Below are 13186 nucleotides of genomic sequence, written 5' to 3'. Positions count from 1 at the left end.
ATACAATTGGAGTGTATATCTAGATTTACACAACTTACTTTATGAACAATAATTTTGCAAATCAGAATTGCTGTATGCATGAAAGTTAAGCCAAGTTATGATTTGTCTATGATTTAATCAAAATAAAAGAAACTATGTTGTGTCTTGGGATGTATAAAATCTAGCTATATGAATTACTTCTAAGGAACAACAGACTTTGCAACAGACTTTGCAGCAAAAGTCTTGCAGCTATTTAGGGAAATCTATTTATTACAGTATATTACATCCCATGGATAATTTCAGTTAATGCAACTTTGATTTGATTAAGCATTCCAGACAAAGCAAAGTCTTGGGTTTCCTTCCAAGAAAAAAGATCAGATTGCATTAGATGATCTTTATGGCCCAGCTATTGAGACAACAATAATATATCTACTGTATAATATCAATTTACTAAAGTATACCGACAGGGTTCGAGGCGCAACAATTAAGAAGACCACTAAATAGCAGCCAAGGGACTCAGCAAATAAGTCTCTGCTGGTCCGCTGGATTTTGCAGCCCAGATGGGGAAGCCCCACCTAAAAAGAGTGCAGGTGCTCGAGTTTCCAGTCACTTTTCTTTAGCCAGGATACAGTCCGAGTTTCGAAGCCGATTATGATTCATGCTTGCCTTCTGAGAGTGAGGAGGTTGTTTTAAGGCCGGAACTAGGGATAAGAAAGCAAGGCAGTTGGACGCAGCTGTTCTTACAGCCTGAATGCCACCCCACTTCCTCCCACCCGGAATTCAGGCTTGGTGCAAGAGCTTGTGGTCACGCCTCTCGCCGGGGCGGGGTTCCTGCAAGCCCGCCTCGATTTCTTTGTGTTAGGCTGCTGGGGCGGTGTGGAAGCGGCGAGGCTTTAGTAGCTGCGCTGCAAGGAAGGTGGTTTCTTCCTCAACTAAAGCTCCAGCTGCCGGATACCGACCGTGCCTTGATTATTCGCCTGCGCATTGTTTGAAGTCGCCATGTCGCTGGGATCCAGCCCGGACGCGGGTTTCTCCAGCGAGGAACTGCTCGCTCTCCGCTTTCCGTTGCACCGTGCCTGCCGCGACGGAGACTTGCCCGCCTTGTGCGCCCTACTTCAGAGCGCGCCCCGGGAAAGCCTAGCAGTCGAGGACTCCTTCTACGGGTGGACGCCCATCCACTGGGCCGCGCATTTCGGAAAGGTGAGAGAAAGCCGGCCCGGGTCGCGTTCAAATTAATTCGGCGCGCAGGATGGTTCGGGGGAAGGGAGCCTGCGGTCTCCTCTGGGCTTGGCGAAAGCAGAGGGGGCGAAAGCGCACCGTTGCCGCCATCTTAAAGGGTTTCTCCCGCCTTGCTCGCCTCGGTGTGGGCGGTGGAGAAACGGGCAAGTAGAGCCGCCATTCTGTGCACGCATCTTGCCTGAGATCTGTTTGCAGTTTTTGTCAGCAACTACCAACGGCAGGAGGAAATAAAGACATCTAATTCTCCAGATGCAAAAAGCGCACTCTCGCAGCAAGGAAACAGATCCAGTGGTGAAGAGGAACATTCGTTTTGCTGGGCGCATGTTGCAGATGCCCTCATGTTTTTCCTCTTAATGCGCGGGAGTGTTGGGTTGCTAACTCCCTTAATATACCTGTATTTAGATTTGGAGACTTAAGAATAAAGATCATGTAGCGGTTCACTTTGCACAAGATGGTTATTTTGGGAGGAATTCACAAAGAAGGAATGAGGTAGAATTCAAGACTGAATAAGGAATTAATCACCGTATCTGTGATTTTCTGACGGTATCTTTACACGTAAACGTTAAGCAGTACTCAGGTCTTGTCCTTTTTCTTAAGTTTTGTCATATGTTGAAGGGACAAACATACACATACAAATACTGCCTATATGGGTTGCCTCGTTTCATACTCTTCGTAGGAGCTATCCCACATGGTCTGCTTGCTAGAGTGTTATGCCTTTCAACTCTTAAGATTTTCCTCTCCAGGCAGTGATTATCTTTGGTAGATGGTCCTGATGTAAGTGGTGGCACCATCTAGTTTAGAATTATTCACTGATTTACATTTATCAGCCAAGAAGCTTCCACGACCAAATGTATACCCAAAACGGTATCTTTTGAGATCAGAGAGCTCGAACAACTTTAACAAAGAGACAATGTGAAGTCTAGGAACCACAGATGATCTCATCTGTGGTTCCTAGACTTCACATTGTCTCTTTTTCCAGCCTTGTGACCAGGATGGCTGATAAGTGGCAGCCCATTTTGCTATATATTGAGATAGGGGACATATGAAAATAATCTATATACTACTAAAATTCTGATTCCAGTAACCTTTACCTGGATGAAACAGTATACTATAGGGCAACAATTTTTGAATCAAGATACCTCAAATTGGGTAATTTAGAAAATGCATTCAAAATCTTAGACCCATGACTCACATGGAATTAAAATTTGGCAAATTTTATAAAACATTTCATAACATAAACAGCTTATGACATTATACAAAATGTAATAAACTATTTGTGCTCATGTCTGACAGTGCTATACAGTTTAATATGGATTATTCTCTCCAAGTCCTAGGAAGAAGGAAGGGCAAACCATTTCTGAAAATCTTGCCAAGAAAATAGCAGGGACTTGTTTAGGCAGTTGCTAGAAGTCAACTTTCACCCAAAGCCCCTACCCAAAAAACTCTATTGAACTCTAGCTTCCTTTCCTGAAATCAGATGTACTGAATTTGACCTTACTTTCAGAACTATAACCAACTTATTTTATTTGCCCAAAAGAATGAAATATTCATCTGCTTTTCGGCAGATATGTATCTATACTTGGGTTGGAGAAGCCAATGCTGAAGGAGGTTAAGAATGTTCCAGAAGCACTTATTCTTCATCCCTGCAATGTTTGTTATTGATAGGGCACCAGGCATTGGGTGAAGTTTATCTTGAGTTACAGTTAATGAGGTTTTGCATAGCTATTAATAGTTCATTATATTTTAATCATATTTTTGTTCTTTACCCTAAATGCATAACAAAGACAGTTTTATTTCAAAATGTGATTACCTAAAGAAGCTATGAATTGACTTACATTTCATTAAATATTTAAAAATTATGGATTTATAAATGCACTTAGCTCTGTAGTTTGTCCAGTTTGTTCAAATATAGTCCTGTTATGATATTGTTATCCATAGTATTAATCTTATTGTTTCCACCCATAGTCTAAAGATGCATTATTAGTAACTTTGATGAAATTAAGGAAGTCTTTGATCAGTGACACATTTTTTTAGAATCTCATCCATTTCACCAAAGGAATGATAGAATGTAATGCTTAATTGATTTAATATTATCTACTTTATTTTAATTAAATTCTAATCACTTCTCCATGTTGAATAAATAGGCTTGAATAAATGGTGACTAGAGCAACAATTTGCTTAATTTAAATTTCATACTATAACTACTTAGATACCCTCACACACACACACACACACACAAACACATGCATATACATACACAGAATTTAATTTGTCAATATAAATAACTCAAGTCCTTTTTCTATCCCCAAATTATCCCATAGTTTAATGCTTGTGTTGTTTGCTTATTTGTTGTATCCGTAAGCTTGGATCAAATCCAAAATCCTATGACAGGAATGGGCAATTTTTGGATGGCAAATGATTATACTTGAATGTCTGAAGGATGTAGACCAGGTGAAGGGCATCAAAGATGTGAATGGGGCTGAATATTTAACAAATTTCATTTTTTAACTTGAGGCTTGCCTGACATGTGGCTCATTCTATGCTTTTCATATATTTCCTACCCTTTCCTATGTTCTTCCCTCAAAGTTTTTCCATTGTTTTGTTTCAGCAATCATGCTTGAAGAGGGCTAAAAAAAATATGGCTCAGTCTATTTGTTCTCACCCAGTATCAGGATATAAGCTGTACTATATCCAGTGTTTTTAGCTACTGTGACCAGAAAAATGTTCTTTTTAAAAGTATTTAAATTTATTTATTTAAATATATTTATAAATACATAAATGGTAAGAATATTATTTCAGAGATATGTGTTTAATAGACCTGATAGTATAGCAGTGTAAGAAATAAACCTTTTCTTATACAGTATAGGAAACACCTTTCTAATTTTTTCCCCCAAAATCAGTTTATTGAAAGCAGGTTTTCAAAGGATTTTATTTTAAACATTCAATAATTGGATGCAGAACTAAACATTTAAATCAATATTTAAATTTCTTAAATGCACAATATCATTTTCTAGAAAGATTCAGTGGGGAAATGGGATAGAGAATTCTGTTTGTGATATGAAAGAAAAGTTTAATTCTGATTTAATTCCTTGTAACTTCTTAGACAAGAATTAGAAACTTTTGAGGCCCTACAAACATAAGCTTGAAGGACTTCTGGTATGATCCTGCTTTTCATAGCTTTGTCCCTTTCCTGATTGTAGCCACTTTTTCATCTTGGGTACTGAGGAGTGTAATTCTACAGTTCAAAGATTCATCTCTTTGGATCAAGCAGGTATTGAAAGTAGTCACCAAGTTTTCCTGATGCACAGAAAAATAAAAAGGTTATGTTGATAACTGGGACTTAATAAGGAGATTAGTTTCAGTGCCAACAATGCATCCTGGATTACTCGTCTCTCCAGCTTTGAAGCTGAATTCAGTCATATCTTTTTGTCTTGGTAGAATCTATATTAATTAGCATCTCAGACAAAGTTATTTTAGGAAATTGTGAAATACATGATTTTTTGCTTGTATAAATATAATTAACATCTGTCTAAGTGTCTTTTAAAATCATCAAAGGCCTAGCCAAAAGGGCAGAAGTCTTGGGTGATTTTTTAAAAACCAGGAGTAAGTGACCAGGCAGCATGTTCCACAATATGAGGTTTACCAGCAAGCAGACTACCCTCTGACCCACATTCCTTCATCATTGGGGATGGGGGAGAGGAAGTGGGTTCTTAAACAAGCCATCTGTATTACTGGCTATGGGACATGCTGGCCCTAAGATAATTTAGTGCCATATCAGGTAGATCTGTATAGATAATGATCAGAATTCTGAAATGGGTTCAAAAGTTTGACAGACAGTGTAATGACTGTAAAATAGATATTCTACAATAATAGTATAGGCCAATGTATCTACAAGAACCACATACCGGTATTAGGAAGGTATCTAATACCATGCTAGTCAACATCAGAAACAATGTTGAAAATTGTAAGATTGATTTCTTAGGTAAAGTAAGACAAGAAAGTATCTTTAAAACTTTTCCTTCCCACAATCTGGGCTGGGCTGCCAGTTTTTACGTCGAAGAACTGCTTCTTCCCCAACAGCTTTCTTCAGACTCCTGTATAGAGTCCATCATCCAGTAGTCCAGCTTTTACATTCTGTGTCATTCATAGTTTCTGTAGCCTTTTCAAAAGCTCATTAGAGCATGCTGGGTTTAGTCCAGTTGCAAGGACATGAGGATATGGGTCACCAACGTCTTCTGATTCAGGTGACCATAATTAGTGTGCCAGAAGCTGAGCAAAAGTCCCTCAGGCCATGGCCTTCACTTCAGGTGGAAGCTACGAGTCCAGGAGCATTCCTGAATCACAAGCTTGTTCCTTTGGGGGGTGGGGTGTTATAATCCTGTCTAACCTTGTTAGAGATTACCAGAGTGAGAATGCCAGTTGCTTTAGAATTCAGGTGTTCCCTACAGTTAAGTCTTAGAAGTGCAAAATATGGTAATCTTTAAGATGTGGGAGAGACCTAGAAAAGAAAATAATGGTTATAAGAGAGGATTGTACTCTGGTGTTGACATATAGCTGCTTAAAGGGCCTTCATGCTAATGTACAATAAGTTTATGTAGGGTCTGAGTAGCTTCCATATGACAGTGGACATTACTAGAATGTCCAGAGATAATGACTTCTACGATTATCATAGCTTTGGTGCCTTTTACAAAGACACAGTAGACAAAGACTAATCATATTCATGTCATGTGTTATACTTTTGATGTACAACGGCAGTATGTCACAAGTGTCAGGAAAACCCAGCTGCGTCCCAGATTGCTCACATTTTGTGTAAAATTTATAAACTATAGAACATCTAGGAAGCCAGAGCTGTAAAACCAGAGTCATACTGTTGTAAAACACCAGTTTGATAGAGTGATCATAGCATGAGATTAGAAATTGGGGACATGAGTTCTAATACCCCCTTGAACAAGAAACCAGCTGGGTGACTTTGGGCTGGTTGCTCTCTATCTGCCCTAGGAAGGAGGCAGTGGCAAACCATTTCCAGGAGTCAATCCTGACTCAAAGGGACAAAAAGAAAGAGACTTATTTTATCCAAATGTCATATAGAAAGGCTTTGTGTATAGGTGTTGGCTGTAAAATGTAACAACTAAGACTGATATATGTGATATGAAGTTAACTAATGTATGCTGAAACATCATTTTTTTCTTTCCTTTTTAGCTGGAATGTCTAATGCAGTTAGTGAGAGTTGGAGCGACTGTAAATGCCTATACAACACGTTTTGCGCAAACTCCAGCCCATATTGCTGCTTTTGGAGGACATCCTCAATGTCTCAACTGGTTAATTCAATCAGGGGCCAACATAAACAAGCAGGTATCAATATTTTTTCACATTCTAAATGTTATTCTAAAATTGTGAGCCAATGCTAATTCAAGAAGTTCTATTATTGCTTTGGGATATAGTTCCTTTCATGCAATCATTGGATGCTTACAGGTTCCAAGGCATGTTGGAGATGAGGATTTGCGTTCTTTGTCCCTCTTTTGCATGTTCTCAGTTTTGGAATAAGACATGCCCATCTAGAGTTACTGTGTCTTATGGAAGTTACTAACTATATTCAATTAGAAAGTAGTCTCTGTACTGATTAAACCATTATATAGGCCAGTGAACAAAAGGATTGTTGAAATATGAGTGGAAACTTCTTTTAGCACAGTTCACAAATGAAGATGCAGAACATGCACTCATCTTCAGCCATTCTCTCTTTACATTCTGCAGAAAAATATTTTGTTCTTTTAACATATATTTAATGTAAGTCTCAATAATACCCTGAATATATTTGAAAAAAATAGTTTAAAACCAAAACTACAGTTAGTTCAGAGTAAAACTAAATCTTAAATATTGGAACATACTCTGTTGTAAGCAATAAAAGGTTTAGTTGAACAAATGTATTTTACTTAACTTGTTTAATTTTACTGTATTTATCAAATCATTTCATGCTTCTGAAATAGACAGTAAAAGTCTGCTGCATTACATAGAAAGATGCTTTCCATTCAAACCCAGAGAGCTCGGATATACCACTAAATGGTAATCATAGTATTTATATGCTAGAATTTAACTAAAGTAGGCCCACAGGCTTCTTAGAATTACAGCTTATATAAGATGGTATTTTATGAGATTTGTTGATAATTTTCATCTGCTGGAAGGCCAGTTGCATTATATAGAGGCCGCGCCCACCTCAGCTCCAGCAATGCAAAAAAAAAAAAAAAAAGCCGCGATATGTCACGACATGTCATGTGACAATGAGTTTGACACCCATGTTCTAGACAATGTTATCCAGGAATAAGTTACCAAAAAAATGTGGATGCTGGATAATGACAAATGATGATCCATGGGAATAGCCTCCCAGATATGGTTCCTTGTAATATTTTCTGAAACATAGCTGTAACAATACTCATCCCTTCCCTGTGGGCATCTGAATGATACCCAGAGTTCTTGGGTCCATGTAGACTGCTGCATATCTATGACAACCTAACAGAATTATTTGATAGATCTGCTGTTGAATTACAGTAAAGATTTTGAAATCTGGCTAAAATTATAATGGAAATGCAAATCCAATTAAACTGCCTGATTTTTAAAGGGTTTTGGAGTTTTGCAGATGAATTCTTCTTAGTTTAAGGTTACTTCAATTAAATACAGATGGAATGGCCTTGACAAATCAGGAGTGGACTTCAAAGGTCATAGCCAAGATCCAAAATTTAAGGTATTATGAGATGCAATGACTTGGGAATTATCTTTGAAGTGATACAGGTAATCCTAAACTACGACTGCATTCGGGACCAGATTTCCTGTTTTAAATTGACAAACCTATGTAACTGAATCTGGGTTTTACAACATTTTTTGTGGTGATCATTAAGCTAATGCTATGGTTGTAAGTGCAAACTCATTCTTCCAAATGGACATCTCATTGAAACCAGTAAAAAGAATCGCATGTTGTGGTCATATGACTGTGGGATGCTACATCCAGTCATAAAGGTAAGCAGTTGCCAAGCATCCAAAATGTGGGTACATAATTTTGTTTGTGTGACATGATACAACATTTTACAAAGACCATAAAGGTATTCATTCTGGCCTGTGGCAAGTCAAGGACTATCTGTAAATAGCTGTAATAAGAGATTTCAGGAGAGGAAAACAGGTTGATGATTGTTCTCTTTTACACTGCTATCTTAACCAGTAAAGTATGTGGCAATGAATGTGGCCCACCAACTTAAAAGATCCTACTGTCAGAACATCCATCACCCAAAACAATTCTGAATAAACATACCTATTTAGCAGGTGTTTCAGAGATTCTGTTTCTAACTGTGTAACTTGGATGTAGAAGATAGAGAAGAGGAATGATGGCAGATTAAATTATTTTCATTTTGTTGTTTTGATTCAACATCCATTAGTCAATTTTGAAAGTTATCATAGTTGGCATCCCATAAGGATATTTTTCATGCATTATCTGTCTTTCTTAACAAACTTGCTTTCTGCATTAGCTAGGACAATGATGTACTGTTGAGTTATTCTAGACTTCTTGTCTTAGAAGATTTCATTTCTACACTGAGTTTGTGATTTGATATCTGCCACCACCATCGGTGCCACAATCTCACCTATACAGTAGACATATTCTAGATATTGTATCCTATGTAACACTTTGTGACAGATTACTCTGGGTTCTTCCAGATATGAACTGATTAAAATTTAGTGCCTTTATACTACAAGTGCTTTGTATGTCAGAGTACTCTCGGGAACTTCTCTGCCTTTGTTTGTTAGTGATAATGTTGAGTTGTCTCTTGATTAGTCAAGTCAACTGGGTTCTATCTGACTATGATTAAGGGAAATAGTCAGTGTTCCCGTATCAGTAGGACATGTCTCCTTTTCAAAGAAAACAGTTACAAGTTAGTTATTACGAAAAGTCTTCTTGATCCAGAAGAACTTAACATAGGGCTATCCATGAAAAGTATCTGGAAGCTTCCAGTAACTTTAAATAAAACATGGCAGCTCATTTGCTAGTTGTTGTAGGGTATCAAGATGGTAGGATGCCTGACAATTGCCTTCTGAGTACAACATAAGATTCTGATCTTAACTTTTGAACCTATAAGTAGTATAGATTCTGCTTTTAGAGGGACTGTTTCTCCTATTATGAATCTGCTAACATTAGGTTCTGTAAGAAAGGCTTTTTAAAAAATAACTTTGTTTTCACATACTCATTTACTGGCATACCCAAAAGAAATTGTCTCCAAATTTTAGATCATTCAGTTCAATTTTATTTGCAGCCAAAAGGCCCAAAAGCGAGTTACAAGTTAAATATAAACTTGACAATGGATAATATTTTTAACAAATAAAACATTTAATAAATATTACTTAATAGACCCAAAACCCCAATTCATTGATTTGTTACTAAAGCCTTGTTTTTGTGGTCATAGTTTAAAAATGTGACTACTCTGATCTTAAAATATTGACCTGCAAATATATATTTTTCACATATTCAGAAGTATCTCTTCTTGGTTTAGGCTTTAAAATAGGCCAGATAACTTACAAAATTCACAGTATAAAAACGTGTGATCTGCCATTCAGAATCAATATCATACTACCATATTTCCCTGAAAATAAGACCTTGTCTTTTTTTTTGTCTCCAAAAGAGGCACTGGGTCTTAGTTTTGGGAGGGTGTCTTACCTTAGGACCACCACAGCCAGGTCCTGTTGCGCTGCTGCTTGAGTTTTTCAGCAGCCACTTGCCTCCACTTGCAGCTGGATGCCATGTGGCACATTGCGCCAATGCTGCTCTAAAGGATGGGGTGAAGCTGCCCCATGTGCCCCACACCCGCTTACCTTCCCAGTAGGACCGCTACAGCCAGGTCTCCCACGCTCCGACATTTGTCAAGTCGTGTGGCTCGTCAATCCCAGTGCCGCTGCTTGGGACAGGAGGTTGCACAGTCCTTTGGGCCATTGCTGTTGCTCACGACAGGACGCCGCGTGGCATTTCACGCCATTGCTGTCACTTGTGGCAGGATGCTGTATGGCACTTCAGGCCCTTTCCGCCACTCACAGCAAGCAACAGCAATGGCCGGAAGTGCTATGCAACCTGCCACATGTGCCGGTACTGGCATGATGAGCCACACAGCTTGACAAGTGTCGGGGCGTGGGAGGCCTGGCTGTGGAGGTCCTACTGGTAAGGTAAGCGGGTGCGGGGTGCGTGGGCAGCTTCATACACCCTGCCCTACCCCAAACTGGCTTACTTTTGGGCTTATATTAGGCCCACCCCCTGAAAATCAAGCTGGAGCTTATTTTGGGGGGGGTTACTTTCGGGGAAATATGGTAGGAACAAAATCATTGTGGGATGGGAATTATTTGATAAATTTTATCAAAGCCTTTTGAATTAAGTTTTAGAATGTACTTATTTGGGTATTATCTTTGCACATTTATTAAAGCACTTAAATAATACCTTTAATCAGACTTTTAAATATTAATAGTTTAGTATGTATAATTTAAACATTACTTTCATTTTTTATTTTGTGTTTTTGCCTTTAAGTTTTTACTCCTTCAATGTTAATTAATTAGCAAGGCAGAATATAAATTAATGGAACATATTAGCAAATCTGGCAATTCATCTCGATTCTGCTTGTCCTAGCCCCTGTGGTGGTGAACCTATGGCACGTGTGCCACAGGTGGCACGCAGAGCCCTCTGTAGGCATGCGCGCCGTTGTCCTAGGCCTTCAGCTGGGTTTTACAAAACCTTTTCGCTTTAGGTCTCCACTGCTATGTGCAAAAAAAAAAAAAAAGGTTCAATCAATCAATGTCAACTTCTCGTGGGAAAAAAAGATCTCGCAAAGTTGGAATTGATTGATTGAACTTTTAATTCCCACCCAGTCTGCCATTACCATCGCAGCCATGCCCACCCAATGGGCCACGCCCACCTGGCACCCAAGGATACATAAGTGGGTTTTGGGTTGCAGTTTTGGGCACTCGGTCTCTAAAAGGTTCACCATCACTGTCCTGGGCCAGATAATTATATACAACTTTGTACCATAGTACAGTTAATTATGAATCTTTCTCTTTGTTAGGTGATATTATCCAGATGACATTTCTATTATCTTTAATCTAAGAAGCCTTCATTGAAGTCATATATAGTTTAACTTAATTTGCTATGTTTTTGCTACAGGATTATGTTGGTGAAACTCCTATTCACAAAGCAGCCCGATCTGGTAGTATGGAATGCATAAATGCTCTTGTGGCTCATGGAGCTCAAACAGAGTAAGTAAGGTTGGGGGATATTTTCAGTAGTTGTATGTCTAGTTAACTAACATAGAACAGTGGATTCAGGTATTAACAAAGAAATCCAGAACAGTGGACAATATAGAAATTATTTCAGTTAAGACATGTTGAACTACGTAAGTGCTACATATTTATAATATCCTTCAGCACTTGCAGTGCACATTTACTCATTGAGGTAATTTGAATTCCTGTGTAAGTGTGCGTAAAGTGATAACAGTGTCTGTCATATAGAAAACATTGTGTATATATATTAGTTAATACAGTTTATTGTATTTTAGATGAATTATTTTAATAACATATAACTGTAAAAAAGACAGACCACCTAGATCAGGCATGTCAAACTGCCGGCCCACGGGCCGGATGCGTCATGCTGAAACCATGCCTACCCCATTGCCAGCAATGGGGAGAAAGTTGTGATACATCGTGCAATGTCACATGACATTTCAAGTTTGACATGCCTGATCTAGATATTTGCCAAAATGGAATTTCAGGCATGCATGTTTAGTAGTTTTTTTGTAGTTTTGTTCTTTAACTTTTTCTTTAAAGGTGTTATGCCCTGCAAAATACTCAGAAAATCTCAGTGACAACATACTGCTTGGACAAAATGGATGCAGTGTTCACTAGAACTGTTGAGTATAAGCTACGTGGCTTATAATATAAATGACATTAACATTTTCTCTTGAAGCTAGTTATATTAAATAGTGTGTTATAATTTAATCTGAAGAATAAACTTTCAGTTTAGTGCAAGAGAATTCACTGCTTCTTTAACCCTTTGGTTTCCATTTTAATTAATCTGCTAATATTGAAATTCAACAGAGAGATACAGAATCTTCCTGTGCATCTTTTTAAGCTATTCAACAAATGGTCTTGCTAAAAAATATTTCGCTTTTATTTATTGCCATAAAAATATTGTCCTTTGTTTATTTGAAATTTCTTTTCCCCACTTCTGTGTACTTTAAGAATAAGACATTTCATTTATGTTTTCAAAATTGAATGCCTAAAATTAAGTCATTTAGAACAAGAGAAATGTTAAAAAGATACGAGGATTAACTATTAAATTTATGAAGAGTATTTATTTTACATAACAAACGAAATTTTGCACAGTAGCTATTGAATCTTAATAGTTGCTGTGATATTTTTCAGATATCATTTATTAGTAGAAAGCTAATTAGCTGCACCAGCTTAACCATATTTTCTATGGTTTTTCCTTTTACTTTCCACTTGATTTGTCTGCTTGAAGATAAAAAGTTCAGAGAGAGGCAATATCTCTCTCAAAACTAGTTGCTGGGAAACATAGGGGGATGCTGCACTCAGGTTCATTTTAAAATAATAATAATATCTTTATTGATTAGCCCGTGGGCCATATCAAGGTGCAGAGTTCCAAACACACGTTATACTAAAATGCAGCAAAAACAATTTAGAATGCACTGCATTCAGGTTCATTTTAAAAATTGCTTTTTTGAAGCATTTTCTATTGGAATATGACCACCAGTCTTGCACATATTTTTAAAGTTTGCTATTTAGTAAAAACCTGCCAGTAATTAATATTACTTGGCTCACATTGCATACTAGGTATCATAAAAGAATATTATTGTTGCAAGTAGAAAAGCACTAGTCCTGAATACAGAAGACCCTAAGTCAGGAGATTCATTTATTCTAATTGTACTCAAAAGTTTTG

The 13186-nt window shown here is 37.7% G+C and overlaps 1 protein-coding gene across 2 annotated transcripts in view; it reads left to right on the top strand.

Moving 5' to 3' along the window:
- Nucleotides 1-819: 819 nt before the first annotated feature.
- ANKRD10 (ankyrin repeat domain 10) overlaps nt 820-13186 on the top strand; it is a 28151-nt gene continuing 15784 nt past the window's right edge. Inside the window, exons 1-3 of one of the 2 annotated variants that reach the window (XM_039326734.1) lie at nt 820-1179; nt 6418-6570; nt 11396-11487. In XM_039326734.1, the coding sequence (XP_039182668.1) occupies nt 979-1179; nt 6418-6570; nt 11396-11487 (446 nt within the window). In that variant the 5' untranslated portion in view covers nt 820-978. The remainder of the gene's footprint in view (nt 1180-6417; nt 6571-11395; nt 11488-13186) is intronic. The other variant, XM_039326733.1, reaches the window with a different exon arrangement.

Source organism: Crotalus tigris, unplaced genomic scaffold (genome assembly GCF_016545835.1).
Source record: "Crotalus tigris isolate CLP2741 ecotype Arizona unplaced genomic scaffold, ASM1654583v1 scf7180000024343.1644824, whole genome shotgun sequence".
NCBI lineage: Eukaryota > Metazoa > Chordata > Lepidosauria > Squamata > Viperidae > Crotalus > Crotalus tigris.
The sequence above is the reverse complement of the archived record's forward strand: the minus strand, read 5'-3'. Positions and strand labels throughout refer to the sequence as shown.